At 37.7% G+C, this 27,891-nt stretch overlaps 1 protein-coding gene across 1 annotated transcript; it reads left to right on the top strand.

Moving 5' to 3' along the window:
- Positions 1 to 386: 386 nt before the first annotated feature.
- egh (beta-1,4-mannosyltransferase egh) lies at positions 387 to 26,896 on the top strand (the record flags this gene model as incomplete). The annotated part of the gene is given in 6 exon segments (XM_070096420.1): positions 387 to 604; positions 1,292 to 1,540; positions 4,070 to 4,270; positions 6,853 to 7,008; positions 8,678 to 8,896; positions 12,135 to 26,896. Coding segments are annotated over 6 exon segments (1,407 nt in total). The 3' UTR covers positions 12,501 to 26,896.
- Between the last annotated feature and the right edge of the window lie 995 nt (positions 26,897 to 27,891).

Below are 27,891 nucleotides of genomic sequence, written 5' to 3'. Positions count from 1 at the left end.
AACAAGTTAAATAAATAGTAGTATAGTATTTTTTTTATGCAAAACTGCATAAAGGGAAACCAAGATGCTTTAATTCTAGGAGAATAGTGTCAAGAATTACCATAAAAGGTTTATTGCTTGACAATGATGGAAGAAGAGAGAATAGTGGACCAGATTTATGAAAAGGATGTGCTTATTAATGTATTTTATGCTGGATATCATTTTAGCATATTTATTTACTTATTTTGATGATCTGACAGTAATACACATTACGCCTGGCCTATGGCCGGGCTAAGGGAATGAAAAAAAAAAAAAGACTCATCAAAGGTGTAATGATTTTTGAGGTATCTAGATGTCACAGGCATGTTAATTGCAGGATATGCTTAGCTTGTATATTTATCCCCCAGGCATGATGGTTGTGGGTCGATTGAGCTCGGCCTTCTCGGAGACGCTGCACCTCACTAAACATGTAGCCCATGTCTCTCTCTTCATCACAGTGGTGCTGCTATTTGAAGTGGGAGCGGGGGGCTTGTGGGGAGACCCACCCACTTCACCATCATACCCACCTCTAGTCACCCTTCTCTTCCAACTCCTCAGACTATTGCCTCTTTTGGCACTGCCACAGGTACGCTCACTGAAACACTTACATTCAAAGTGAGCAATTGGAATTATGGTCTGTAGTTGGCATGACTTGGTAATTACATATTTTGCAAATACATGCAATTGCAGTAAACCCTCCATATAGCAGACCTTATTGTAATGAACTTCAGAAATACAGGACAAAATTCACTGGGGTGAGTTGAGTTGGAAACAGTGGACACAGTTGGTTAGTTACAGAATTATTCATCACAGCAAAGCAAATTCTTCTCTGTCTACCACAGTTACCATTACCAGCCACCTGCTTCCCCCAATTAGTCTGTTATATGGAAGGTTTCCTGTATTGCATGTGTACAGTATAGTTTTAAAATCTCTCTTATGTGCATGAAATTATTTACAGCCTTTTATAGTTTTGATAAGTAAGCATATCAGTTTAGAGTTCTCCAAGTAGAGTGCTTTGAAGTATGCAAGAAGGACTGTACACTTAATAGTGTTTTTGCAATAAGGAAAGGTGGTGTGCTTTGTCTGAAGTTGGAGTAAAAGTAAAGGATCTGATGTGTGCTGATGATTGTACTTTGTTGTATAGATTTTGATGTTCCCCTCTACAGTACAGTACCTTATATGTAATGCTGACAAAAGTTATCTCAAAGCAAAACAAAATATGTACTAAATACTTTTATTAGAATGTAAATTACAAAAATATTATTTTTTGCAGGCTGTTTTTAACCTCTTGGGTCTTATATGCTTTAATGCCTTTCCTGAACGTGCCAAGCTAAAAGGGTCACCACTTCTGGCACCATTTCTCTGCCTCAGAGTAGTAACACGAGGAGACTACCCTGATCTTGTTAGACAAAATGTCAACCGCAATCTTACTACGTGCCTGAGGGTCGGCTTAGAGAAATTCATGATCGAAGTTGTCACAGACAAGAAGATCGATCTACCTGAAAATCAGAGAGTTAGACAGGTGTGTATTCAGATAGCATTCTAAGTATATTTTATAAGATGTAAGAGGTAAAAGAAGATTTATAGAATAACTAATTAGCTAAAACAAAAAAACAAAAGAGCACATGTACACAAACACCCATGGTAACATTTTGTGAAGGGATTCAAGGAAATCTGTTAGCCAGACTTGAGTCCTGGAGGTGAGAAGTACAGTGCCTGCAATGGAAGGTTGGGAATATTTGCAGTTTGAAGGGGCATCTGAGCTGTGAGTGAGTGATGGTGAAAGTGTTTTTCTCTTTTTTTGGGTCATTCTACCTTTGTAGGAAACAGCTTGTGTGTTAAAAAAAAAATACAAGTTGAAAGTGCATTAATGATTAGAGAGAAGGTGGAAAGTGACAGTGTTTTCCAATACAGGAGACCCCGCTTATACAGCAGGTTAAGTTCTGGGTTACCACTATAAAGTGAAAATCACTGTAAAGTGAAACACAGCGTTTTTTCACTTCCAAATGCACATAAAAGCTTGATAACATGTTTGCACTATCATATATTAAGTGAGCATAGAGCTAGGCCTAAAAAATGCATATATAGTACACACAAATAGTTTCATCCTTAGCTTATAGTGAGTGGTGAATATATTTGCTGTAAGAAGCCTGAATACTTTCGTTTTTCTTTTTGGGCCAACCTGCCTCAGTGGGATACAGCCAGTTTGTTGAAAAACAGTAGTAGTAGTAGTAGTATGAATAAATGAAGAATAGGTATAATTGAAAACTGCTGCATTAGCGAAAAACTGTAAAGTGATGCACTGTAAAGCAGGGCCCTCTGGTACCAAACCTGAATTTGGTGGCCCTGCTTCAGTTCATGTCACAGAAAGTTATTTGTACTTCTTTATTGGTTCACTTTGAGATAGGATTTTGGATAACAGGATTTGACTGTGCATTGGACCCTTGTTTTTCATAATTAATCCATTCCAGAGAGTGTGAGTAATGGTGAAATTGATGATTTGCAAAATCATATTCCCCATAAGAAATAATGTAAATCCAATTACAGTGATCCATTTCAGACCAAAAGTATTAACAAAAAAAAATTTTTTTTTACATGAAATATAGATTTACGTACACAGAAAACAATGAGATATGAAGAATAAAACAGTAATAACACCACACTTACCTTATTGAAGACTCTTGTTGGTGTATGACTAAAATATGTCATTACATATGTTAGGAATTGTGGCGGTGGCAGGGGAGTGTGTTTGGAGGCAGGACAAGATAGTCCTTCATTATGACACTAATAATAACTCTACAGCTTATTTATCTATAATAATTCATCTAATATGACATAATAAACAATATTAATAACATACAAACATGACATATACTCTAGAATGAATAAAAAATGTCATTACGTATGTCACGAGTGATGTATTTTGTTGGGTGCATAAGGGCTGCTGAGAGCATAAGCCGTACATGGTGGTGGAGGGCGGCGGTGTTGTCAGTAGCCCTATATAACTCCAACAACATTGGAGGAGTTAGGTTCGTGCTGTTGTTTTTCTATCTATTAATCGCTTAACTTACTTGCTATACTGTTAATGCTACACTTTATCGCTGGCTGGCGCTATAGCCTTTATCGACTCGTGCTGCTTTAGCATCGTACATATCGTAGAATCACTGAAGAAGGTACATTCTCCCCTCTCTCTTCCTCCTCCACTTTGGTACATTGCTACGAGTTCTTTCTTTAATTCTGTCATGTTTCTCACCTTCTTTACCAAAGGCCTGGCACTAGGAGCTTTCTTTGGGGCCATGGTGGCTTATTTAGCAGTTGCAAGCACTAAAACGAATGAAATATTATGAAATGTATCGTATGAAGGCGTGGGATCATCCTCACTCACTGATAAACAATGGCACACTGGCTGTGAATGGAGTGTGGGGCAGCTCAGGGCTGTGCATATGCGTCTGGGCCGAACGACTATTTGTTAGTCAAACGACGATTCGCGAGTCAATATTTTGATGAAAAAAGATACGATTTTCGAAAATTATGACTTTTGATGCTTATGAAAAATGAGGTTCCACTGTATTATAGATACCTCAAAGATGGATACGAATATTTCAGTTCAGAGTATCATTTGAGTTGGGATATCTCTGCATTTTTGGAAGGACAGAGAATGAGTGATGATTCCTTTGCATCACCCTGCATTAGTAGGAAACAGTCAATGTGGTAAAGATTTGCTTATCATAGGTATTTGCCAATTTTTGTGTAATCAGCTGTTAGGTTAAAACCATCTGTATTCTTTACCTTTTCCTCTTAGCCATATTTCATTTTTGCTACAATCTCAGTTTTTATTACAGCCAGAAATTATTACTCTTTAGTGTGCCTGTAGTTTCCTTCTATAACTTTTAGTCATTTACATTTTCTATTTTACTCCAATAACCTATTTATAGGTATAGTACTTCAGTAGCACTGAGTTTATGATGTCCCATAAATTGTCTAGATACAGTATACAGAGAGATAGGGACATTTTATTTTGCTGTATAGATTCATTTCTTCTTTATTACAGGTGGTGGTACCCTCCAGTTACCGTCCAAAGAGTGGGGCATTATTCAAAGCTCGGGCTCTTCAGTACTGTCTAGAAGAAGATGTCAACATTTTGCTTGACACAGACTGGATTGTCCATCTTGATGAAGAAACCTTGGTGACTGAGTCTGCCATTCGAGGAATTCTCAATTTTGTTATTGAGGGCAGACATCAGTTTGGCCAGGTTTGCAATCATTTTTGCTTAATACTGTATTGAATCTTTGTGGTTATAAATTACTTTTCTTTCTCTTTGCCATTTTCATGAACCATGGTATGACAAGGTTGTATTTCTAATTCAGGTTCTCTTAGTCTTAGATTGGCAATTTTAATGGGGAATGGCTTAACAAACTAGAAAAACATTACTGAAATGTAACATGAAAAAGCAAAAAAGAAGAGACTAGGTGGATTATGAAGGTAGAATTGAAAGCAAATGGACACCCAAATTACTCAGTGTGATGACAGAATTTGGTACCATTTACAAAAGTAATATTAAAGAAGTAACTCCAGTGAGAGAACACAACACCCTCTCAGTGTAGGACTTTCCCCCTTCAATCCTTTGTTACTTAGATTTCTTACATAACCTATTTTTTTTTTCCTGTGTTCACTTTCATCTTCCTTCTCATAAAAGGTGAATAATTGTTGCCAGAATATCAGTTGTGAACAGAATGTGTGAGAATCATATGTGTGGTATGCGTAATTGAGTTTCGTATAGCTTGCACTAGTATAAATACCACTGCCAGTTATGAGATCTCTCAAAGTAAATGTTACTGGGTTTTTCGGAGAGATATTGGGCAGGTGTAATGCACAGATCAGCATAGGTGAGACAGATAAATAGTGATGCAAAATAGTTATATATACAGAACATATTGAGCTCAAGATAGGCATGAATGCTCCAGCACCCCACAGCAAACAAAACAGCAACTGCCACAAAAAATGACAGAAATGGTGAAATACATAAGTACTCTCCCAGGGAAATCTGCACATGTAGAATAACATGTAAATACCTACACACTAGAAAGTGTGCCAATATGGTATGAAAGGGATGGTGTCAGGTATTTTCACCCTGAGATATGTAAACCATCATTACAGATCAGAAAATGTTACTACCTAAGTTGCCCAAAATTAGACATGAAAACAATGCAATGATACAGAGTTGTTTCAAGAAGCCTAATTCATGATTTAAAAATCAGGTAATTTTTAAGGCAGAGTGAGAGAAATGACAAGGGGAAAAAAAAGGGACAAACAGTGAAAGACAAAAATGAGTAGAGATGCATGGCAATGGAACACAATGAACCAATTTTTCACATGCTAAGGTCAAACCTACAACAGCCTGCAGTATAACCAGTACTGGAGAGATCAGGCATATATATACAAAGAACCATATTACATAATGGTACAGCACCAAAGGTACAGTACTAACAAAACAAAATTCCCAAATGGTAAATCCTCCTTCCATTTTGCAAACAGTGAGGGTTTAAAAAATAACAAAGTTAACCGTGTACATAGGTGGGCTCCACACAGAAGCAAATGTAATGTTTGGTGCTTTCAGACACATACAAGGGATGCTTTGGAAAGAGAGATAAGGGTGCAGAACCAGTGTGTATAAAGTAAAGTTAATGGGAGAAATAAGAGTACGTATATATAAGAGACTCGCCTTGTATAGAACTGCTGCAACCATCAGATGATACAACAGGCATACTAGATAATAAAGTGGAGAACAAGACTGTTAATTATACTTTTACACGAGCTACCATCAGCAATAGTGGAGGCATTCACAGAGCCAATAAGGAAGGCAGATAGCTACCTTGAAAATTCTATGCCAAATAATATCCTTCCTGGAGATTTCTACCATCCAAATGTTATATTGAAGATTGTAGACAAAATTGTACCAGAAAATGGTATCCAACGGGCATACTACAAACTTATTGGGGTTTTGTGAAAAGTTGCCTTTAACCAACAAATAACAGAGCCTATTAGAAATTAAAATATACTAGATTTGATCTTCACAAACTATGAATAACTAATCAGAGACAATTTTAAATGCCTCCCAGTGTCCTAGAGAGGAGGTTGTTAAAGAAGTGGAGTTTCCCCTCACTCAGACTCCAGAGTAAAATGGGAGAGAGAGTGGAAAGGGGGTCCGAGCTAAACCGATCCTACTTATTTTCTACTGCAGGGGTCTATCTATAACATTCTGTACAGACGCTGATTAAGAAATAGGTAGGGAAAACTAGAAGGAACCTGTGCTATCAGGCTGAGTGAATACAAATACACATGCAAAAAGAGATGACCAGTGCAATGCTTGCATAATCCCCAGGAATGCCAGACACTATTTGGTGAACTTAAACGAGGTGCAGTAATTATCACTGAACCTGAGCTGAGGAGACTGACAGTACCTGGAAGCATCATTGATCACAATTTTTAATAAGATTAAGCAAGGTGCAGAAAGTTACATCACTACTATAGTCCACATGATTCTAGACCATGCTTCATAATGCTCTTATTAATTGTCTGCTTGTGTCTGCTTGTCTTAAACCTGACCTGACTACTGCATATACCTTACATGACCTCTCTTTTTCTCAAGTGTGCCTTGGGTTTATGTACTGTCTCTGTACCCTTTGCATTATAGGAGTGAGCAAGGTGCCAGGACAAATTTTTCCTGCTAAATATCTTATGTATTTACACATACATATGTCCTTTTCTTTATCATAAGATATATGTGGTATACAGTAATTATTTGTGTACTCTAATATTTCTTTTTATTGGCAGGGGTTGATTACATATGCCAATGAAAATATCCAAAACTGGTTTACAACTCTGGCTGACAGCTTCCGAGTCTCTGATGACATGGGCAAACTGAGGTTTCAGTTCAAAGTGTTTCACAAACCACTCTTTGGTTGGAAGGGATCCTATGTTGTTACACAGGTATGCACATAAGCTAGTAAATTTCATTATGGAAAAATACAAGCAGAAATTTTTTTTTTTTTTTTTTAGTACAGTCTTGCAATATCTATTACCTTATGCCTATGTGTAATTTTGCTTAATTTTTATTTATACACAAATAATATTACCAACTATTTTTTTTCACTTGTCAGCTGTAACTAGATCTTACCTGTCAGTACCTTCTACGGTGGAACCTCGGTTTTCATCTTTAATTCGTTCCAGAGAGTCTGACGAAAACCGAATTTGACGAAAACTGAAGCAGTATTTCCCTTGAGAAATAATGTACATCCAATTAATCTGTTCCAGACACCCAAAAATATTAACAAAAAATACATTTTATAGAGAATAACTATAGTTTTACATACAGAAAACAAAGAAATATAAAGCACTAATGAAATGGATAAATGAACATTTAAATCACTTTTACCTTTATTGGTGACTCTTGTTGGCATATGGAAGATGGCGAGGAGGGAAGAGGGAGAAGAGGTTATCTCTACCACCATCACTACTACTACCACCCTCTACCACCATCACTACTACTACCACCCTCTACCACCATCACTACCACCCTCTACCACCATTGAATTTTATCGTGTATCTCGCCTTCTTTATCAAAGGGCTGGCACTCGGAACTTTCTTTGGCCCCGTGGTGGCTTATTTAGCAGTTGCACTCAAACAAGCACAAAAAATAATGGATTATTACGAAATGTTTCGTATGAATGCGCAGGATAATGCTCATTCGATGAGAAACGAAGCCAGACTGACTCGGAATACGTGTGTGAGATGCTTTGTGTGGGTGCGGGCAGACGGACATGTTTGGTACGACGGACAAAAACCAAGGTGATGAACGAAAACTGGGACATTATTTTGACGAAAAAAGTTGTCAAAAACTGAATTCGACGAAAACCAGGGTAAACGAAAACCGAGCTTCCACTGTACTAAACTTAGTATAAACAGCTCCATAATGATATATTTTGTATTAAGTTTTAGTTTGCCTGAAATATGTGTATCCAGATTTGTGAGAAGTCATAGTATCATCTGTAGTATAAAGCACCCTTCTGGCAAGACAGTGATGGAGTGAATGATGGTGAAAGTTTTTCTTTTTCGGGCCACCCTGCCTTGGTGGGAATCGGCCAGTGTGATAATAAAAAAAAAAAAAGAATTTTTTATGAGAATAAGAATTATTATTAAAAGCAAAATAAGCAGGTTTTGCTGTTAAAAAAATATATCCAGATTTTGTATTTTGTTTTTAATCTCAGAATAAATAAATAAATTATAGAAATTAAAAAAAGGGCAGTCATAAAATCCAATACATCACTATGTTGAAATGAACTCAGGTTCTGTTTTTATTAGTCTTAGAAGGTTTCTTCTGTAGTTTACTGATGAAAGCTTTAAGTAAGGTTGTTTACTGCATGAAATTTTCATACTGATGGCAAGTATTCAGTTATTTATTCAATGTTAAGTGGTATATTTTTGGTGAAGAATAGTCAAGTACAAATTAACTTCACCATTTTAAAAACTTAATAATTTGCTTATCTTGTGAACCTAATTTGACAGACAGTATTGTGTTTATTTTTAGATCTTTACCTAAGTTAGTGCACTCCTTTTCAGTTTTTAGAACAATATTGTGTATGTGTAAATTTCACTTCAGACTGGGGCAGAGCGACGGGTTACTTTTGATCATGGCCCTGATGGAAGTGTAGCAGAAGATAACTATTTTGGTATGGTGGCCTTGCGGGAAGGCTATTCATTTGATTTCATTGAAGGAGAGATGTGGGAAAAGTCCCCATTTACTATATATGACTTTTTACAACAACGCAAGAGATGGCTCCAAGGTATTCTCTTAGTGGTCCATAGTCCACACATACCGGTGAGTTTAAACAGTCTTAGTGTTTTCATTTAGGAAGGCCCCTCTTAACCCTTTCAGGGTCCAAGGCCCAAATCTGGAGTCACGCACCAGTGTCCAAGAATTTAAAAAAAAAAAATTTGTTATTTTTTCTTATGAAATCGTAGAGAATCTTTTTGTGAAGGTAATAAAACAAAAAGTACGAAATTTGGTGGAAAATTGACGAAATTGTGCTCTCGCAAATTTTGATGTGTCAGCGATATTTACGAATCGGCGATTTTGCCGACTTTGACTCCCATTTTAGGCCAATTACATTATTCCAATCAACCAAATTCTTAGCTATTTCACTAGTATTACTACTATTCTATCGATTGAGCACAAGAAATCGACAAGTCAACTGTTTCAACTACAAAATAAAGTGATCGGAATTTGTTAATTTGGCCAATTTAACACAAAGTTCAAAATATTCCAATTTCAAAATAGGGTCCAGAATGAACAATGTAGGCATTCCTGGCACTAAACTAACATTTCCTCTGTTCATTAGTTATGTTTTGAGGCTTTACAAATAAATTCCATTTTGATTTTTTATTCACATAATTAATTTTTATTCACACCAAAAAATAGAAGATTTACTGTTATGCAATACTGTAATAATTGTATAAATATCATCACCATATTTGTGAATGTATATTAGACCCACCAGCTGACGTGTATTAGATGTGTGAGGTCGTTTGTTTACTCTTGAATATCGGCAAAAATTTAACATTTCCGCTACTTTGAGCTCAGTTTCAAGCCATTTCCAGTGCTAAAACCAATCAAAATCATCTCTATTTCTGTAATATGTCTTCCATTCTATCAAATGAGACCAAGAAATCGCAAATACAACTATAAAAAACATACGAAAAAACACTGCAAAGTTGCTGTTTTAATCGAAAAATCATGACTTCATTTTTTTTCTCTCATTATACACAGTGTGCTGCAGGATCTGTTTTATGTGGTGCACACATACCACATAGATGTATTTTCTCATATCTAGGCCCAAATGTACCACTCACAGTTTATCAGAGTGAGCTGAGCTCATGGCGTAGATCTACGGTTTGGACCCTGAACGTAAAGCCGTAGATCTATGGGACGGACCCTGAAAGGGTTAAGTAATCATGGTGTCTTAAATTAGATGTTATACAAGAGGATTTTTCATTGCTCAAGTACTTGTGTATTTGAGCAGTAGATAATAGACTCGCATGTTATTGGGATTACTTATTCCTAAGTGCAAGTGATCGAATGTTATCAGGAATTATGTTGACTAGAGAGGATGGATGAAATTGTTATATATTTTTTTTTTTCAACAAGTCGGCCGTCTCCCACCAAGGCAGGGTGACCCAAAAAAGAAAATACTTTCATCATCATTCAACACTTTCACCTCACTCATACATAATCACTGTTTTTGCATAGGTGCCCAGATACAACAGTTTAGAAGCATATATAAAGATTCGATATAAAAAGTGACCTGAAATAATATAATAAACTCCATATAGAATATAATATCAGGGCCCCAATTATATATTTATATACCGTCCTATTACACATCCCTTGAAACTGCCAATATCCCAAACCCCTCCTTTAAAATGCAGGCATTGTATTTCCCATTTCCAGAACTCGAGTCCGGCTATATAAAAATAACCGGTTTCCCTGAATCCCTTCACTAAATATTACCCTGCTCACACTCCAACAGCTTGTCAGGTCCCAAATACCATTTGTCTCCATTCACTCCTATCTAACACACTCACGCACGCTTGCTGGAAGTCCAAGCCCCTCGCCCACAAAACCTTTACCCCCTCCCTCCAACCTTTTCGAGGACGACCCCTTCCCCGCCTTCCTTCCCTTACATATTTATACGCTCTCCATGTCATTCTACTTTCATCCATTCTCTCTAAATGACCAAACCACCTCGGCAACCCCTCTTCAGCCCTCTGACAAATACTTTTATTAACTCCACACCTCCTAATTTCCACACTTCGAATTCTCTGCATAATATTTACACCACACATTGCCCTTAGACAGGACATCTCCACTGCCTCCAACCACTTCCTCGCTGCAGCATTTACAACCCAAGCTTCACACCCATATAAGAGTATTGTTACCACTATACTTTCATACATTCCCTTCTTTGCCTCCATTGATAGCGTTTTTTGTCTCCACATATACCTCAACGCACCACTTGCCTTTCTTCCCTCATCAATTTTATGGTTAACTTCATCCTTCATAAACCCATCCACTGACACATCAACTCCCAAATATCTGAAAACATTCACTTCTTCATACTCCTTCTCTCCAATGTGATATCCAATTTTTCTTTATCCAAGTCTTCCATTTTATACCTCAGCTCAACTGGTATAAGCAGAATTTAGTCTCATAAACCATATTCTTAATGGGGTTAATTTTGCTTTCTACTATTTACCTTTACATGGCATTTATCAACATTAAATTTCATCAGTCATTTGTCACTCAGTTTGCTTATTGCAGTTTATCAAAGTCATCATTTAAAGATTCATTATTACTGTATTTTTGTATCATCTCCAAACAGATTTATATATTTTCCTTTTCCGTGTGGTTAGTCATATAAATTAAAAACATTTTCGGGGCAAGTGCAGATCCTTATGGTATCCCACTGGTGACATTTCCCCAAGATGATATTTTATCCTCTTATCACTGCTTGCATATATCTCTCAAACAGAAAATTTCTCATGTTGTAATAGTTTATCTTTTAGTTATACTTTTTAAAGTCTCCAAATTAGTCTGTCATGGAGAACTCTTATCAAAGTGCTCTTATATTCTAGATAAATACAGTCTCCCTATTCATACAAGGAATGAATAGAATAGCTGTCACCCCAGTATCCTGAATAAAAACTTGCCAAGAATGGTCAGCTTATTGGTATGATGACTGGAGGGGCAGTGAGGTGGTTTTTCTCTTAAGTTTACTCAACATTGTATCATAGTCCTCATCACTTCTTTGTTTAATATTGAAATTACATTATAAATCTTTATAAATATTAAGGAAACACATTTGCTAAGGTGAATTGGAACAGGCTATAGTATATATTTTGAAAAGGTGATTAAAATTTTATGACTATTGGAATGGGATTGGCTACTTTTCACTAAAATGGGAAAGGTTTCATGCCACTAGCTTATTGGTGTGGTAAATAGTTTAATTCATTGAAATCTGATCTTCAATTTGTTGCTAATGTAAAATTTCTACTTACAGGTGAGCACAAAGTGGCTTCTGGCAGTCTCTCTCTATTCTTGGGTTACTATGCCCTTGGCTCTGGCATCTGTCATATTAAGCACCATCTTTCCTGTGCCTGTTCCTGGAGCTCTTAATGTAATTGCAGCATTTGTTGGTGGTGTCAACTTTTATATGTACATATTTGGGGTGATTAAGTCATTCAGAGTTGACAGAGTTGGATGGTTACGGATGACCATGTGTATGGCAGGTGCCCTTGTCACAATGCCCTTCAATTTCTTGGTGGAAAATATTGCTGTGATCCGTGGACTGGTAGGGAACAAGCATAAATTTTACATTGTCAATAAGTTGACAGGGATTCCCGATAAAGTTGTTAGTACGGTTTAAGTCCAGTGATTATTGCCTGCCTAGTCATGTCTGTTTTCTCCCCTTTGTCTTACCTTGCTGCAGCTCACCACCAAAACTGCCTATTATACCCAGAAGAACATTTTAATTACTCATGTCTTCTGATTAATTATAATATCAAGTGATCATGTTTCTGTTGGTTACAACAGGTGCTCTTTTACAAGAAAAATACAGTACTGTATAAAGATTATACTAGGATACAAGTCATTCATTTTAACGTGAAAGTACACAGCAGGTTTTGGTTAAAGCTTGGTGCATATGCTGCTTGTAGATGTGCATACCAAATGCATCCTACTGCATCAGTGTTAACAAGTGCTCCATGGATTTTGTACTGTGGCCATCAGCAAATAACTATGCAGTAATCTCAACATTCTTGCATTAAATTTAGGAAAATCATTTGCTCATTTATGGTCTTGCCTAGTTTTTTTTTTAGGAACTTTTACGCACAATTCACCCATTACTAATGGTCTAGTGAGAAACAGTGATATATAAAATACATAAGAACATTTTGCAGGATCTGAACTCATGATAAACTTCAAGATATGATTTCTAGTGCTGTATTTGAGGTGCTGCAAGTTATTATTTGAAATATGCTCAGGGATGTAATTTATCTGAGAGTCCTGTGGCAGTTCTACAAATTAGGGTATGAGGTGGCAGAGCTAAACTGCAATGGAATTACAATAGAGTCTGTAATCAGGCACAAATCAAAATTTAGGTGCTGAAGCAGAATCTTTGCTGACCTTATGATTCTCATATACATATAACTTCAGCAAAAACTGGTTATTCAACTCAATAATATAAACAGTGAAGAGGAGGAGTGCTTGTTAGCACATTGTAGACCATGTGCAATGTAGGCATGATCATGGTGGTGCATAGATGCTTTAGCTATCCCCACCTTTGTGATAAAATTCACTGCCAATGGAAAATAAAAAAAATAACAAGCTGGTTTTTAAGCCTCCATTATTTCCCAGTACCAGGGCATCGTTCAGTCTTTCTGAGCTTGCCATTTTTTTTTCTGTAGCAGTTAGTTGAAAGCCAGTGTCATTAATATAATTTATTATATTCATTGTTGTCTATATTTTTGTTAAGTGTTATTTTTTTTGTAGATTCAGATGGTTTTTCATTTGATTGTATTTAATGTTAATAGGGGAAACATTTTGTACAGAAGAAAATGATGGATGAGTGTCATGATGTTGTCAGTTGATAATGGCTCATGAGTAGTTACTACAAATATATTTATAATGTCCCTGCTGTGCTTTGTGGAGGTGAATATTGCATAAAAATTTATTTTTAACAAATTTAGGAAATTCTTGCAGCAATCATTATGGTGTACAACAGCCACTGTTTGCTGCTTGAATTTGCCACTAAAGTGGAACTAAAATAAATAATGTACACATAGGTATATTCAGAATATTTCTGGAGTGACTATTTTGTGTGTACGTGTGTGTGTGTGTGTGTAATGTGTTTGCAAACACTGATGGTTACAAAAGACATATCTGGATAAACTTGGTGGTCATTCAGTATTGTTGATTTTATTACACAGTTGGAATTTATGCCAAGTGTTATTCTGCTCAGCTCTTCACTTTTGGAAGGCCCAAAATTAAAAGTGCTGCCAATGTTGGCATTTCTAAAAAAAAAAAAAAAAAAAAAAAAAAATATTTGTAGTGGCAATGAAACATGAAATAAAATTCCAGTCAGTACTTACCTAGATATAAAGGTGTGAAGTTGAAAGTTGAAGGCCCACCAACATCAGCATTGGCAATTGCCTTGCACTGTGCATTATATATATATATCTTTCTTTCAACACACTGGCCATATCCCACCGAGGCAGGGTGGCCCAAAAGGAAAAACGAAAGTTTCTCCTTTTACATTTAGTAATATATACAGGAGAAGGAGATACTAGCCCCTTGCTCCTGGCATTTTAGTCGCCTCTTACAACACGCATGGCTTACGGAGGAGGAATTCTGTTCCACTTCCCCATGGAGATAAGGAAATAAACAAGAACAAGAACTAGAAAGAAAATAGCAGAAAACCCAAAGGGGTGTGTATATTTATACTTGTACATGTATGTGTAGTGTGACCTAAGTGTAAGTAGAAGTAGCAAGACGTACCTGAAATCTTGCATGTTTATGAGACAGAAAAAAGGACACCAGCAATCCTATCATCATGTAAAACAATTATAGGCTTTCGTTTTACACTCACTTGGCAGGATGGTAGTACCTCCCTGGGTGGTTGCTGTCTACCATCCTACTACCTAGAATATAAAGCCCCTCGCCCACAAAACCTCCTTTACTCCCTCCCTCCAACCTTTTCGAGGACGACCCCAACCCCGCCTTCCTTCCCCTACAGATTTATACGCTCTCCATGTCATTCTGCTTTGATCCATTCTCTCTAAATGACCAAACCCCCTCAACAACCCCTCTTCAGCCATCTGACTAATACTTTTATTAACTCCACACCTTCTCCTAATTTCCACACAATATTTACACCACACATTGCCCTTAGACAGGACATCTCCGCTGCCTCCAACCGCCTCCTTGCTGCAGCATTTACAACCCAAGCTTCACACCCATATAAGAGTTGGTACTACTATACTTTTATACATTCCCTTCTTTGCCTCCATAGATAACTTTTTTATCTCCACATATTCCTCAATGCACCACTCGCCTTTTTTCCCTCATCAATTCTATGATTAACCTCATCCTTCATAAATCCATCCGCCGACACGTCAACTCCCAAATATCTGAAAACATTCACTTCTTCCATACTCCTCCTCCCCAATTTGATATCCAATTTTTCTTTATCTAAATCATTTGATACCCTCATCACCTTACTTTTTTCTATGTTCACTTTCAACTTTCTTCCTTTACATACACTCCCAGACTCGTCCACTAACCTTTGCAATTTTTCTTTAGAATCTCCCATAAGCACAGTATCATCAGCAAAAAAGCAACTGTGACACTTCCCATTTTGTATTTGATTCCCCATAATTTAATCCCACCCCTCTCCCAAACACCCTAGCATTTACTTCTTTTACAACCCCATCTATAAACATATTAAACAACCATAGTGACATTACACATCCCTGTCTAACACCTACTTTTACCGGGAAGTAGTCTCTCTCTCTTCTACACACCCTAAACTGAGCCTCACTATCCTCATAAAAACTCTTTACAGCATTTAGTAACTTACCACCTATTCCATATACTTGCAACATCTGCCACATTGCTCCCCTATCCACTCTATCATATCTTCTTTCTAAATCCATAAATGCAATAAAAACTTCCCTACGTTTATCTAAATACTGTTCACATATATGCCTCAATGTAAACACTTGATCTACACATCCCCTACCCACTCTAAAACCTCCTTGCTCATCTGCAATCCTACATTCTGTCTTACCTCTAATTCTTTCAATAATAACCCTACCATACACTTTTCCTGGTATACTCAGTAAACTTATTCCTCTATAATTTTTAGTCTTTTTTGTCCCCCTTCCCTTTATATAAAGGGACTATACATGCTCTCTGCCAATCCCTAGGTACCTTTCCTTTCATACATTTATTAAACAAAAATACTAACCACTCCAACACTATATCCTCCCCTGCTTTTAACATTTCTGTCATGATCCCGTCAGTTCCAGCTGCTTTACCCCCTTTCATTCTACATAATGCCTCATGCACCTCCCCCACACTCACATCCTGTTCTTATTCACTCCTAAAAGATGGTATACCTCCCTGGCCAGTGCATGAAATTACCGCTTCCCTTTCATCGTCAACATTTAAAAGTTCCTCAAAATATTCTCGCCATCTACCCAAAACCTCCATCTCCCCATCTACTAACTCCCTAATACCAACACTAATATTGTCATCAGTACATTGTTTACAAAAACGTGTGAACACAACAGTATAAACATGCACAGATCTAAATGTTTCACATTATTACTGTTCTAACATTATATACAGGTACTAGTCATGTTCCTAGGACTGTTGCAGTCTGTGGAAGTCCTTGAAACACAACTCCATACACAGTGGTGTTTTACACCACACAAAACATGCATTTCTGTGTTTTGCTGGGTGCCTTGTGTATGCATACATCTCTTCTGAGCCCATTTTGTTTCATAAGTAGCAGAAAGTGTTAGGAAGTGAACATCAAACTTAAAATGAGAGGGTATGTGGTGATCAGTATTGCAGTGCATGTCTGCTGCAGGTGTTGTGACCTGGTATTTGTGTAATATTTGTTTGATAACAGATAAACAAAAGTGGGCAAATGGTGGTCTGTTGCTGGTCTGACCTGGTACATATTATCTGCATTGAGTACTTTAATGGCCAAAAGATGGAAGAAGAGTTTCAAATATCACTTGTAACTCCTGCAGACACAATCAGCAAACCGAATCTGCATGTCACATTTGTCCACCAAATGCATATTGGTGGTGTAATGCATAATAGCACCAAGTTTCAGAATGGGTTCATTATTCTCTATTCACCTTTGTGTTTTTCATTTCATGGTGAATTATTGTCATCGATATTATATCACGTTTGTCATGCCATGATGTCATTGGCATGAAATGCCAGCACCTCACCAGTACCAATGCCTTCGTTGAGCCTGGGCACATGTTTACGTGTTCCACCCATTGTACCACATGTCTGTCATGTTAATAGGTTCACAAGCTTGTGTACCTGCTATCCATGTACAGTAAAATGTATGCCCCTTACTAAGATATTGTTCCATCACTTTTCTTCACCTGAGATACCCAACAACTTCCTGGTATCTTTTAATGTTTTTCATTCTCTATAAACAATCACGCAACACGAACAGGTTGATACTAAGCATTTCCTTTTGCTTGGTATATACTGCTTGAATGACAGTGTACCTTTGAAAAGTATCAGACTCATCAGTGACAAGGTTCTTGAAAGGATAAAAATACATACTGAACTTCTGTTTCAGATACATAAAAACATCCTGTTGGGCCTCATTTTGTTTGAAAAGTGTAACATATGTAGCAGCAGGATAAATCTGTTGACGAGAATGAGATCACTACAGGTCAGGGTACAAATTAGGCGATCATTTGACTAGTATGATTGAATATTGTGCTTATGTATATGTACCATAAGCATTATTGTGGCAAAGAAGAGATACATCTCAGCCACAGCTCTGTCCTTCCACTGGAATAGCGATGATTGTGACGAAACCAGTATGTTTGTCATTGTTTAGTGGAAGTATCTGATGGTTTCTCTCAATATAATTTGCATCAGTGGGTCATCAAAATACAGATCAAAGAATTCAGGTTCACTGGCATCATTTCCCAGGGTACAGTTAGACTGATTTTCATTGTGTGTCATCAAATTGATTGGGATTGGACACAAATTTGTATTCTCCTGGCAGTCACAGATAGTCTGGTGATGGTTTTGTGTAGGTAGTAGAGGTGGTCATGGGTCATTGTAGTGTTGGCTGTGGGTCGTGCCTCCCAACCTAGGCTGGCACTCCTGCCACATGCAGCACCAGCGCTTCCCAACCTGGGCTGGCACTGCTGCCACATGCGGCACCAGCATTGCCTACTACCCATCCCAGTCAGTGCACCATTTTCCTCACTATCTGTTACCAGTGTTGGGTCCTGGGATGTATTCTGTCCCCTGGGGATAACATTGGACACATTACAAGAATGTGCGCAGTGCCATATATGTTGATGCTTCACAGGTGAATGATTATCTGTACTATTACTACTGGATTGGTCATTGATTTCTAGGAAATCAAAGTCCACATTACTATCATCACCATTACTTGTGTCTGTGCCCGGGCTACAGGAGAATATGCTGTATAGCCCTTGTGGCTTAGCGCCTCTTTTTTATTATAACAATAATACAGGAGAATATGAGCTTTTGCTTACAATGTGGTGGAGGTGGATGTGTTCTTGATGACCCAACCCTAAATGTGGATGGTTTTCAGCCATATTTATGAGATCCTGAGCATCACTTTTGGTCATTAAACGTTCGAAACCAAAGAACTCATCCCACTTCCATAATCCTCATTGTTGGAGCTGTCACTGAGGAATAAAACCAGTTAAATTCTCCGGGGAGTGAGGACTTTGCATCCATGTGGCATGGTAAACGGTGTACTAAATATTGCATTCCCACAAAGTACATTGGTGACCCTGATTTTTTTTATGTACTGTACATGATGACCATGCACACCCGTTCTCTCATATGTAGGCCTACCAGGCCTCTGCAAAATTTTAAGCCCCTACAATTTATGCATATATCAATGTAAGTGACCAGGCATCAGTAACATAGATCTACCTAAGAGACAGTGAAAGTGTTAAAAGCCCAGCCCTATTATATTGCCACACCTTTTCCAAGGATGCAACCCACAACAGTCAACTAACACCTATATGTAAATGTCTACCTATAGTTACTGCTAGGTGAACAGGGAGACCACATGTAAGATTTGCCTCTGTTTTGCCCTGCTTGAGAATTGATATGGTCCTTTCAGTCAAGCCAAGTGCTGTACCATTAAACTGCAAGTGTGTGGTGTGTGCTGCATTACACAGTGAAGCACTGGATTATCACTAATTTGACTAAAAGTTAAAATAGTTAATAAAAACTTCTTTGAAAATGTTATTTTTGGTGTAAAACACAAAAAATGTGTGAAATGCCAAGTCCTCTTTCTCAAAAGTGCTACAGTAACAGAACCACTGTATAAAGACTACATACTACTGGAAAAAAAGGGATACACTGGATTTTGATGGGCTGAATCACAAGACAAAATTTGTATTCAGTTACTTGGGTTCTTATAAAACTGTATAGTGTTTTGCCAGTTGTATCCAGTCTGGAAACTTTTTTTTTTATTACATTGTATAAGAATGAGATAAAATGTATGGGTGGATGTGTGAGTGTATGGGAATGTGAAGGAGTGGAATAACAGAAAATTGTCACTTATCTGTACTCGCAATCTGTGTCTGTGGGGGTTGCACTTTCAATTCCTAGGCCTTGTCTTTCGACCTTTGATAGACTGATGTACAGTATTTGATATCCAGTTCAGTTTTACACTTGAATCCATGTATGCAGTCTGCCTCTTAGTTTGTTCCACTGTCTCACTAATCTTACAATGAAGAAAACTTTGTATATCCCTTTGAGCATTTAACTTTCATTTGTGTTCATCATTTTGGTACCTCCTACCCTAGCAGCCCAACCTGAGGCCAGGCTTTCTTGTGGACTGCTGTTAACTATCATTCTCAAATAACTGCTAGAACCCAGATGACCCAGTACTTGCAAGAGATAGGAATGTAGTTTTCCCATGGAAATCTCTACCTTTGGCCTGACCATGGTTCCTATATTTTTTTTCCTTTCTCATTTCTATCTACAGTATATTACCTGGTTTTGGTCCTTTCTGCTTGTCAGTTTCCTACTGCTGTGTTCCCTATATGATCTATGTTTGTCTATCTATTTCTGTTTCCTCTGTGTTAAGCAATGTCTCATTATCTGTTTTGTTAATACCACTAATTATTTTTTATATTATGCTTACATCTAGTTTTCCTCTGTAAGCCATGTGTGTCGTAAAAGGTGAGTAGCATACTAGGAGCAAGGGGCTAGTAACCCCTTCTCTATACATTACTAAAGTTAAAAAAGGAAACTTTTGTTTTTCTTTTTGGTCCACCCTGCCTCGGTGGGATATGGCCAGTTTGTGAGATTTAGCACTTTTTAGTATTTTCTTGTAATTCAAGCTTTGGCTATGCTCGTTTCTGGTTGTAAATTTGTGAATTTTTTTCAAGATTACAGTGGTACCCCGAGTTTTGAACTTTCTTCGTTCCAGAAGGCTGTTCGAGTGCAATTACTGAACGAATTTTTCCCATAAAGAATAATGTAAATTAGATTAGTCCGTTTAAGATCCCCAAAAATACAAAAGCACTTACAATAATACACTTACATAATTGGTCGAATTGGGAGCAGTTCGAAACTCTGGGTACCACTGTATTTGTATAATTGAGTAAGCTGGACTCATCCTCAAACAGTGTATTCAAGAACTGATTTTTTCCTGTTCCACATAATTTGTTGGCCAGGATCCTGAAGGCAATGCATATCCTGCTGAAGATATCCGATTTGTACATGTAACAGACGATAGGTTGTGTAATGTCTTCCCCTCGGGTTATTTTCTTTATCAGGCATATCCTACTTAGTTTATGCCTGTGTCTGACAGCCTCTTCCCAGTACCCATCCTCATTATTTAATACTTGTTGGTATTGAACTCCAAGTATTTTTGCAGTTATCAAAAACTTCATTTGGTTTCCTGAAGTTATCTTCCATTTGTCTCTTTCCCATTAGTGTCATGTCATCAGCAGATGTTGACATGAAGAAATCTACTCTTTTTTGACAGGTCATGACTCACGAAATCGTAATGACACGATTGCACCAATGCACGATTGTTTGCAATAGTGTCATTACGATTTCGTGAGTCATGTTGACGGCAGTGAAGGGACTTGAGCTAGAGTTCGTCACGGCCATGCTAGCTGGAGATTCGTCTGTAAAAACTTGCATTTGTGGTCACAGTGGTGCCTGTGCTAACCTTCCTAGGATGTAGAAATATACCTAGTTGGACGAATCTTATTGTGGCTAGCTGGTCTAGTGGCTAACGCGACGGGCTGGAGTTTTGAGACTCTCTGACCGCGGGTTCAATCCCGGCCGGAGTATGGTTTGACAAGTCATTTACATACTGTACATCAGAAATATTTTGAAGAATTGTTAAATGTTGATGATAGGGAAGCTGTGATTTCGTGTATAGGGAAAGGAGGAATAACATCTTGCAGGAGTGAGGAAGAGCCAATTGTGAGTGTGGGGAAAGTTCATGAGGCATTGGGTAGAATGAAAAGGGGTAAGGCAGTAAGGATTGATAGGATAAAGATAGCAATGTTAAAAGCAGGTGGAGATATATTTTTGGAGTGGTTGGTGCTTTTATTTAATAAATGTATGGAAGAGGGTAAGGTACCTAGGGATTGGCAGAGAGCATGCATAGTTCCTTTGTATAAAGGCAATGGGGACAAAAGAGAGTGCAAAAATTATAGGGGAAGAAGTCTGTCGAGTATACCTGGTAGTGTATAGCAAGAGTTATTATTGAAGGATTAAAGAGTAAGATGGAGAGTAGGATAGCAGATGAACAAGGAGGCTTTAGGAAAGGTAGGGGTGTGTAGACCAAGTGTTTACAGTGAAACATATAAGTGAACAGTATTTAGATAAGGGTAAAGAAGTTTTTGTGGTATTTATGGATTTGAAAAAGGCATATGTCAGGGTGGATAGGGGAGCAATGTGGGAAATGTTGCAAATGTTTGGAATAGGAGGTAGGTTACTGAAATCAATGAAGAGTTTTTATGAGGGTAGTGAGGCTCAGGTTAGAGTATGTAGGAGAGAGGGAGATTATTTCCCAGTAAAAGTAGGCCTTAGACAAGGATGTGTGATGTCACCATGGTTATTCAATATATTTATAGATGGGGTTGTAAGAGAAGTGAATGCGAGGGTGTTGGGAAGAATTGTGAGGTTAAAAGATAAAGAATCTAACACAAAGTGGGAGTTGTCACAGTTGCTCTTTGCTGATGACACTGCTTTTGGGAGATTCTGAAGAGAAGTTGAAGAGGTTGGTGGACGAGTTTGGTACGGTATGTAAAAGTAGAAAATTAAAAGTGAGTATAGGATGAGGATAAAAAAATTAGGTGATGAAAGATCGGATATCAGATTGGAGGGAGAGAGTATAGAGGAGGTGAATGTATTTAGATATTTAGGAGTGGACATGTCAGCAAATGGGTCTATGAAAGATGAGGTGAATCATAGAATTGATGAAGGGAAAAAGGTGAGTGGTGCACTTAGGAGTCTGTGGAGACAAAGAACTTTGTCCATGGAAGCAAAGAGGTTAATGTATGAGAGTATAGTTATACCAATGCTCTTATATGGATGTGAAATATGGGTGGTGAATGTTGCAACAAGGAGAAGGCTGGAAGCAGTGGAGATGTCGTGTCTGAGAGCAATGTGTGATGTAAATATAATGTAGAGAATTCGTAGTCTGGAAATTAGGAGGAGGTGCGAGATTACCAAAACTATTATCCAGAGGGCTGAGGAGGGGTTGTTGAGGTGGTTCAGACATGCAGAGAGGATGGAAGGAAATAGAACGACTTTGAGTGTATAAATCTGTAGCGGAGAGAAGGCAGGGTAGAGGTCGGCCTAGGGAAGGTTGGAAGTAGGGGGTAAAGGAGGTTTTGTGTGCGAGGGGCTTGGACTTCAGCAAGCATGCGCAAGTGTGTTAGGAGCGAATGCAGACGAATAGTTTTTAGGACTTGATGTGCTGTTGGAGTGTGAGCACGGTAACATTTATGAAGGGATTCAGGGAAACTGGCAGGCAGGACTTGAGTCCTGGAGATGGGAAGTACAGTGTCTGCACTCTGAAGGAAGGGTGTTAATGTTAGTTTTGTAACTGTAGTGTAAACATGCCTCTGGCAAGACAGTGATGGAGTAAATGATGATGGTTTTTCTTTGTCGGGCCACCCTGCCTTGGTGGGAGACGGCCGATGTGTTAATAATAAAAAAAAATAAACATCAGAAATAGAATGGGTCTGAGGACTGACCCTTCTAAAAATTTGCTTGGTCTCAGACCGGGCCACAGGGCCGTTGACCCCCAAAACCCTCTCCATCCTGACATTTCCTCCGTCATTACTGCTTTTTTCAGGTATATTTACCTCTTGTAACTTTCCCAGTTTTCTGTGAAAATATGCAATCAACCCATTTTTCTTTCTTGCCCACTGTCACCCAAATTGTAAATTTTGATTGTTTATAATACAGGATGTGCCATCTCAGAACTTTTGTTGCAGATGTTATAATCTGGCTTACCGTCTTAATCACCTTACATGGTGTGCATGTTTATTGCTACCTGTCACTCATTTTGAATATCAATATAATGTTGGCAAGTTATTGTCTGGTCACTCCTATCTCTTGTGTGTATATGTGAAAGTTGCATTCTTAGGGCTTCAGCATCTTCATTCACTATGCTAGGGAAAGATTCTACCTGGTTCCATGGGCTTTAATGTGTGGGGTTCTCTCAGATACCTCATTACTACTGTACATTATTTTAATGTTTTACAGCAGTACTCGTGATTGGATTGCATCCTCCCTGGTTCTGGTAGTGACTTCTGATCACTTGTAAAAGTCATTTTGAATCTTCTTTGAAGTTCTGCATATACTACTATTGTTATTTTTGAACAGTTCTGATGTGACTATGAAGTGGTTTTGAATTAGTTTGCTTTGGCTGGTCTTTGTACTGTACTGTACTGATCTTCTATGCTTTCCTGCTTTTGAGTTGTCTCCTAGAATTGTTGGTAGAACTATGGACTGTCCTTGTATTTCATACTTCTCTTTAAGCAGGAATGTATCTCTCTCCCAGTACCTTTGGGTTAAGCAGTCCATTATGCGCTTTGTGGACTGTCTCCTGAGTGTGTACTACTGTGCTGTGCCTAGACAAGTCGAGCTGTAGCTCCACTTTAAATTGAATATTGCAGTCAATTCTTTTCTCTTGCTTCACTGTATCTTTGAAATTTATATATAAATTTGCTTTTAGTACCTTTTAGTTTATTTCACTTGTTCACAATCTTATGCTAAATTATTATTATAATCAAGGGGGAAGCGCTAAACCCGGAGGATTATACAGCGCCTGGGGGGGGGGGGATGTGGAAGGCATTCAGGCTTAATTCGGGAAACTGGAGCACAGATCCAATTCCCTAAATCAAGAGCCCCTCACCAACATCAAGGAACCTTCCTTGAGGGGTCTTATGCTAAAAACATTCCTCTTGTGTTCTTTTTGCCTCATCATTGCAGCTTTCATCTATGCCCCTTTTTTTTCTTTTCGGTGTCTAACAGTGTCCTGGTCTATCCTGCTATTTCCTTTCCATATCTTTATCATTACCTTGTCACCTCCTACCCTACGCTCTTGTGTATCATGAGGTGCTGCTTTGGTGTTTCTTCCTAGGTGATGCCCCTATTTTATGGGATTAACTTTAAAAAGTTTAGCAGTTAACATCTAAAATTTGAGCTTCACAATGTGCAGACTCAATGTTGGTGCTGCACACATGAGGATTATCTTGATATGTGAGATTTACAGTGTTTTGAATGAATCCCTGTTCAGCTTTCTTATTGCATTTCTTATATTGGCCAGGCAATCATACACTGCTAATGTATCCACTTTGTATTTGTCTTGGGGAAGAGGCTAGTTGATGTTCACCTCCAGATCCTTAACTCTCATGCAGACTTGGTTACTTCCTTACAAAGTAATACTCCGTCACCACTTGCCTTTTTCCATTATTATTACATTTGTAACGGTAAGGTGGAGTGCAAAACCCGAGGGAACAGAAGGCAGTCATTTCAAGGGAGATTCCTCAGTGCTGGCAAGGGGCTCTTGGTCAAAGGAATTTGACTTGATTGCTTCTCATTTTCCCAGGTGCTGCATGACCCTTGGGGGTTTAGCACTTCCTCTATAATGGGATGGAAAGGTAATACTGGTTCAATTTCTTGGATCAAGAGCCTCTCTTTCATTAAGGCACCTCTGAGAAATTGCCATTTCTGAACTATAATCATTACTTTAAACAGAGGGGGTTAAACTTGAATTATGTTGGACTATTTGTGCAGTGCTTTCCACTCCTTTCTCCCCTCATGGAAGGTTCCTTGATGTTGGTGAGGGGCTCTTGATTTAGGGAATTGGATCTGTGCTCCAGTTCCCCGAATTAAGCCTGAATGCCTTCCACATCCCCCCTCCCCTGGGCGCTGTATAATCCTACGGGTTTAGCGCTTCCCCCTTGATTATAATAATAATAATCCACTCCTTTCTGTTCATATCCATCTCCTAATCTTTACACTAATGATCCTTAGGGACTACTTTTGCCTAGTCTAAAATTTCATCTCCCCATACAACCACAGAAGGATGAAATAGAGCCTGAGTTCTTAGATTCATAAACAGAATCCTTGTCAAACTCTCAAGGGGCAAGTAGTACTGTAATTGGTAGGAATATAATTATTAATAAAGTGCTAAACTCAAAAGGGTTGATATGTATGAATAGATTATTATTCAAACAATGCCACCTGAAAGAGAATTTACACCAGTACCAGTTTCCACAGGGGGCCATGGGGGGGAGATTACTGGTTGTCTCCTTGATATATTGTCTTAATTGGTATTAATTCACTTAATTGTTGTACTAGTCCAGATTAAAAAGATCATGTAGTTTTTTCTTGGAAACTTGTACTGTATATTTATTGGTAACTTTTAAATAATTTCCTGATAATTTTTTTATGCTTGTACAGTGAAAAAAAAACTTACTGCAAGCATCATTATTATTATTATAATCAAAAGAAGTACTGAACCTACAAGGGTTATATAGTGCAGTTTATTTGTGCAAACTATTTCTCAATTTTAGATGGCTGTATTCAAAAGAGCATGTTCCATCTATTACCTTTCTTGCTACTCTAGTTTCTGCCAAGGATTAAATTTAGGAATATGAAGACTTCTAGAGCTATTTAATACCCTCTGTGGTTAGTGTGTGACACTTATTGTGTATGTGTACACAAGTGCTGTTATTTTTCAACGAGTATAGGAAAATCATTTTATAATTTATTTGCTGTACAGATGCAATTGGTAGTTTTGTTCATTTGGTTGTGATGTAATTTGTACAATATTTTATTGTACAGTATTGGTTTACTTCCAAGAATTATTGGAAGATATGGTCTTAACCAAAGATGTTCTGCTATTTAGTTTTGTTTTATTAAGGGTTTGGAAGGGAGGGTTATTGGGTAAGTGAAACATTCACACTGTTTGGTTAATTTGTTATCTTTGTAAACAACTGTACCTCAAAATGTTGGGAGCCAGTGAAATGTTGAAGTTCCTTGCCTTCTGAATATGTATAAAGGTTATTAGTAGTAGTATTGGTATTACTCCTTGTAATAGCCAGTAAAGTTTTAATACTTTTCCAATCTTTAATCATTGCACTAGTAGAAGGCAGCTGCATGACACAATAGTTTATTTATTGGCCTAGAAGTGTCAAAATTATACACTGATTGTTTTGCAAAGCAATTCTTTTTAGTTAAAATTATTTTTATGACACAAGAGGAAGCAGAGAATGCATTAAAAAAAAGCTTTTACCTACAGGTGTACATTAGTGTCCAGGAAATGGAGTTTGATTTATTCACCTTTTCATGTTTAATTATATTGAATATGTTTGATTATAATAATAATAATAATAATATATTGAATATGTCAAGTAAAACTGGTTTTGTGTTATTGTAGAAGTTCTTGTACATTTGCTGTGAAATATAAGATATGAAGATTACAAACATTAAATAAATGCTTATTTTTTCTAATAAGATTCATTGTCCCCTCTTGGTTTGAATGCAAGTCCTTTTTAGTAGCAGAAAATAAGAAAGGTAATATACATGCTGTGTATTATAGCATTAAGTAATTTGCTACCTGTCTGCTTCCCTACCTTTATTTAAATATTGTTCACATGTTGGGACTTTACGTGCTGTTTGGAGTGTGAGTAGGTTAATTTGTAAAGGGATTCAGGGAAACTAGTTAGCCAGATTCAAGTCCTGGAGGTAGGACATACAGTGCCTGCACTCTAGTGAAGGAGTTTGGGATATTTGCTTTTTTAGTGGCATTAAATTGTCATCTGGCAAGACAGTGATAGTATGGATGATGGTCAAGTTTATTTTTTGGTTCATCCTACCTCAGTGGTAGAGAGCCAGTATATTAGGGAAAAAAAAGCAATTTTTATTTCTTATATTGACCTCAATGGCTGTGTCCCACAAATATATAGTGATCCAAAATATGACACATTTACCATCATTTATCCAATTGCTGTCTTGCCAGAAGTGTGCTGACATTACAATTCAAATTATCCTGATTGCAACATCAACCCCCCCCCCCCCCTCATCCTTCAGTGTAGGCACTGCCCTTTCCACCCCCAGAACTCAGGTCTGACTATTTAGTTTCCCTCTTATTCTTGTAAAAAGGTTGCCTTGCTCACACTCCAGCATGAAATTAAAAATTGCTTTTCTCCATTAACTCTTATCTAGCATGCTCAAGCCCTTAACACTGTTCCCTTTACTCCCTCCCTCTCGCCATTCCTGGGATGTCTTCTACTTCCACCCTGTGTTTATAATCCTATCCATCTCTTCTAACCCCTATGCTTAACACTCACAAATATTGGTACCACTATACTCTTGTAAATTCTCTTCTTGGCCTCCATGGATAATTTTTTTTTTTTTTTTTTTTTTTTTTTTTTTTTTTTTTTTTTTTTTTTTGGTCTCCACAGATACTTTACTGCACCACTCTCCTTTTTTTTTCTTCATCAATTCTA

The sequence above is a fragment of the Cherax quadricarinatus genome, chromosome 53 (assembly GCF_038502225.1).
Source record: "Cherax quadricarinatus isolate ZL_2023a chromosome 53, ASM3850222v1, whole genome shotgun sequence".
In the NCBI taxonomy this organism is placed as follows: Eukaryota; Metazoa; Arthropoda; class Malacostraca; order Decapoda; family Parastacidae; genus Cherax; species Cherax quadricarinatus.
The sequence above is the reverse complement of the archived record's forward strand: the minus strand, read 5'-3'. Positions and strand labels throughout refer to the sequence as shown.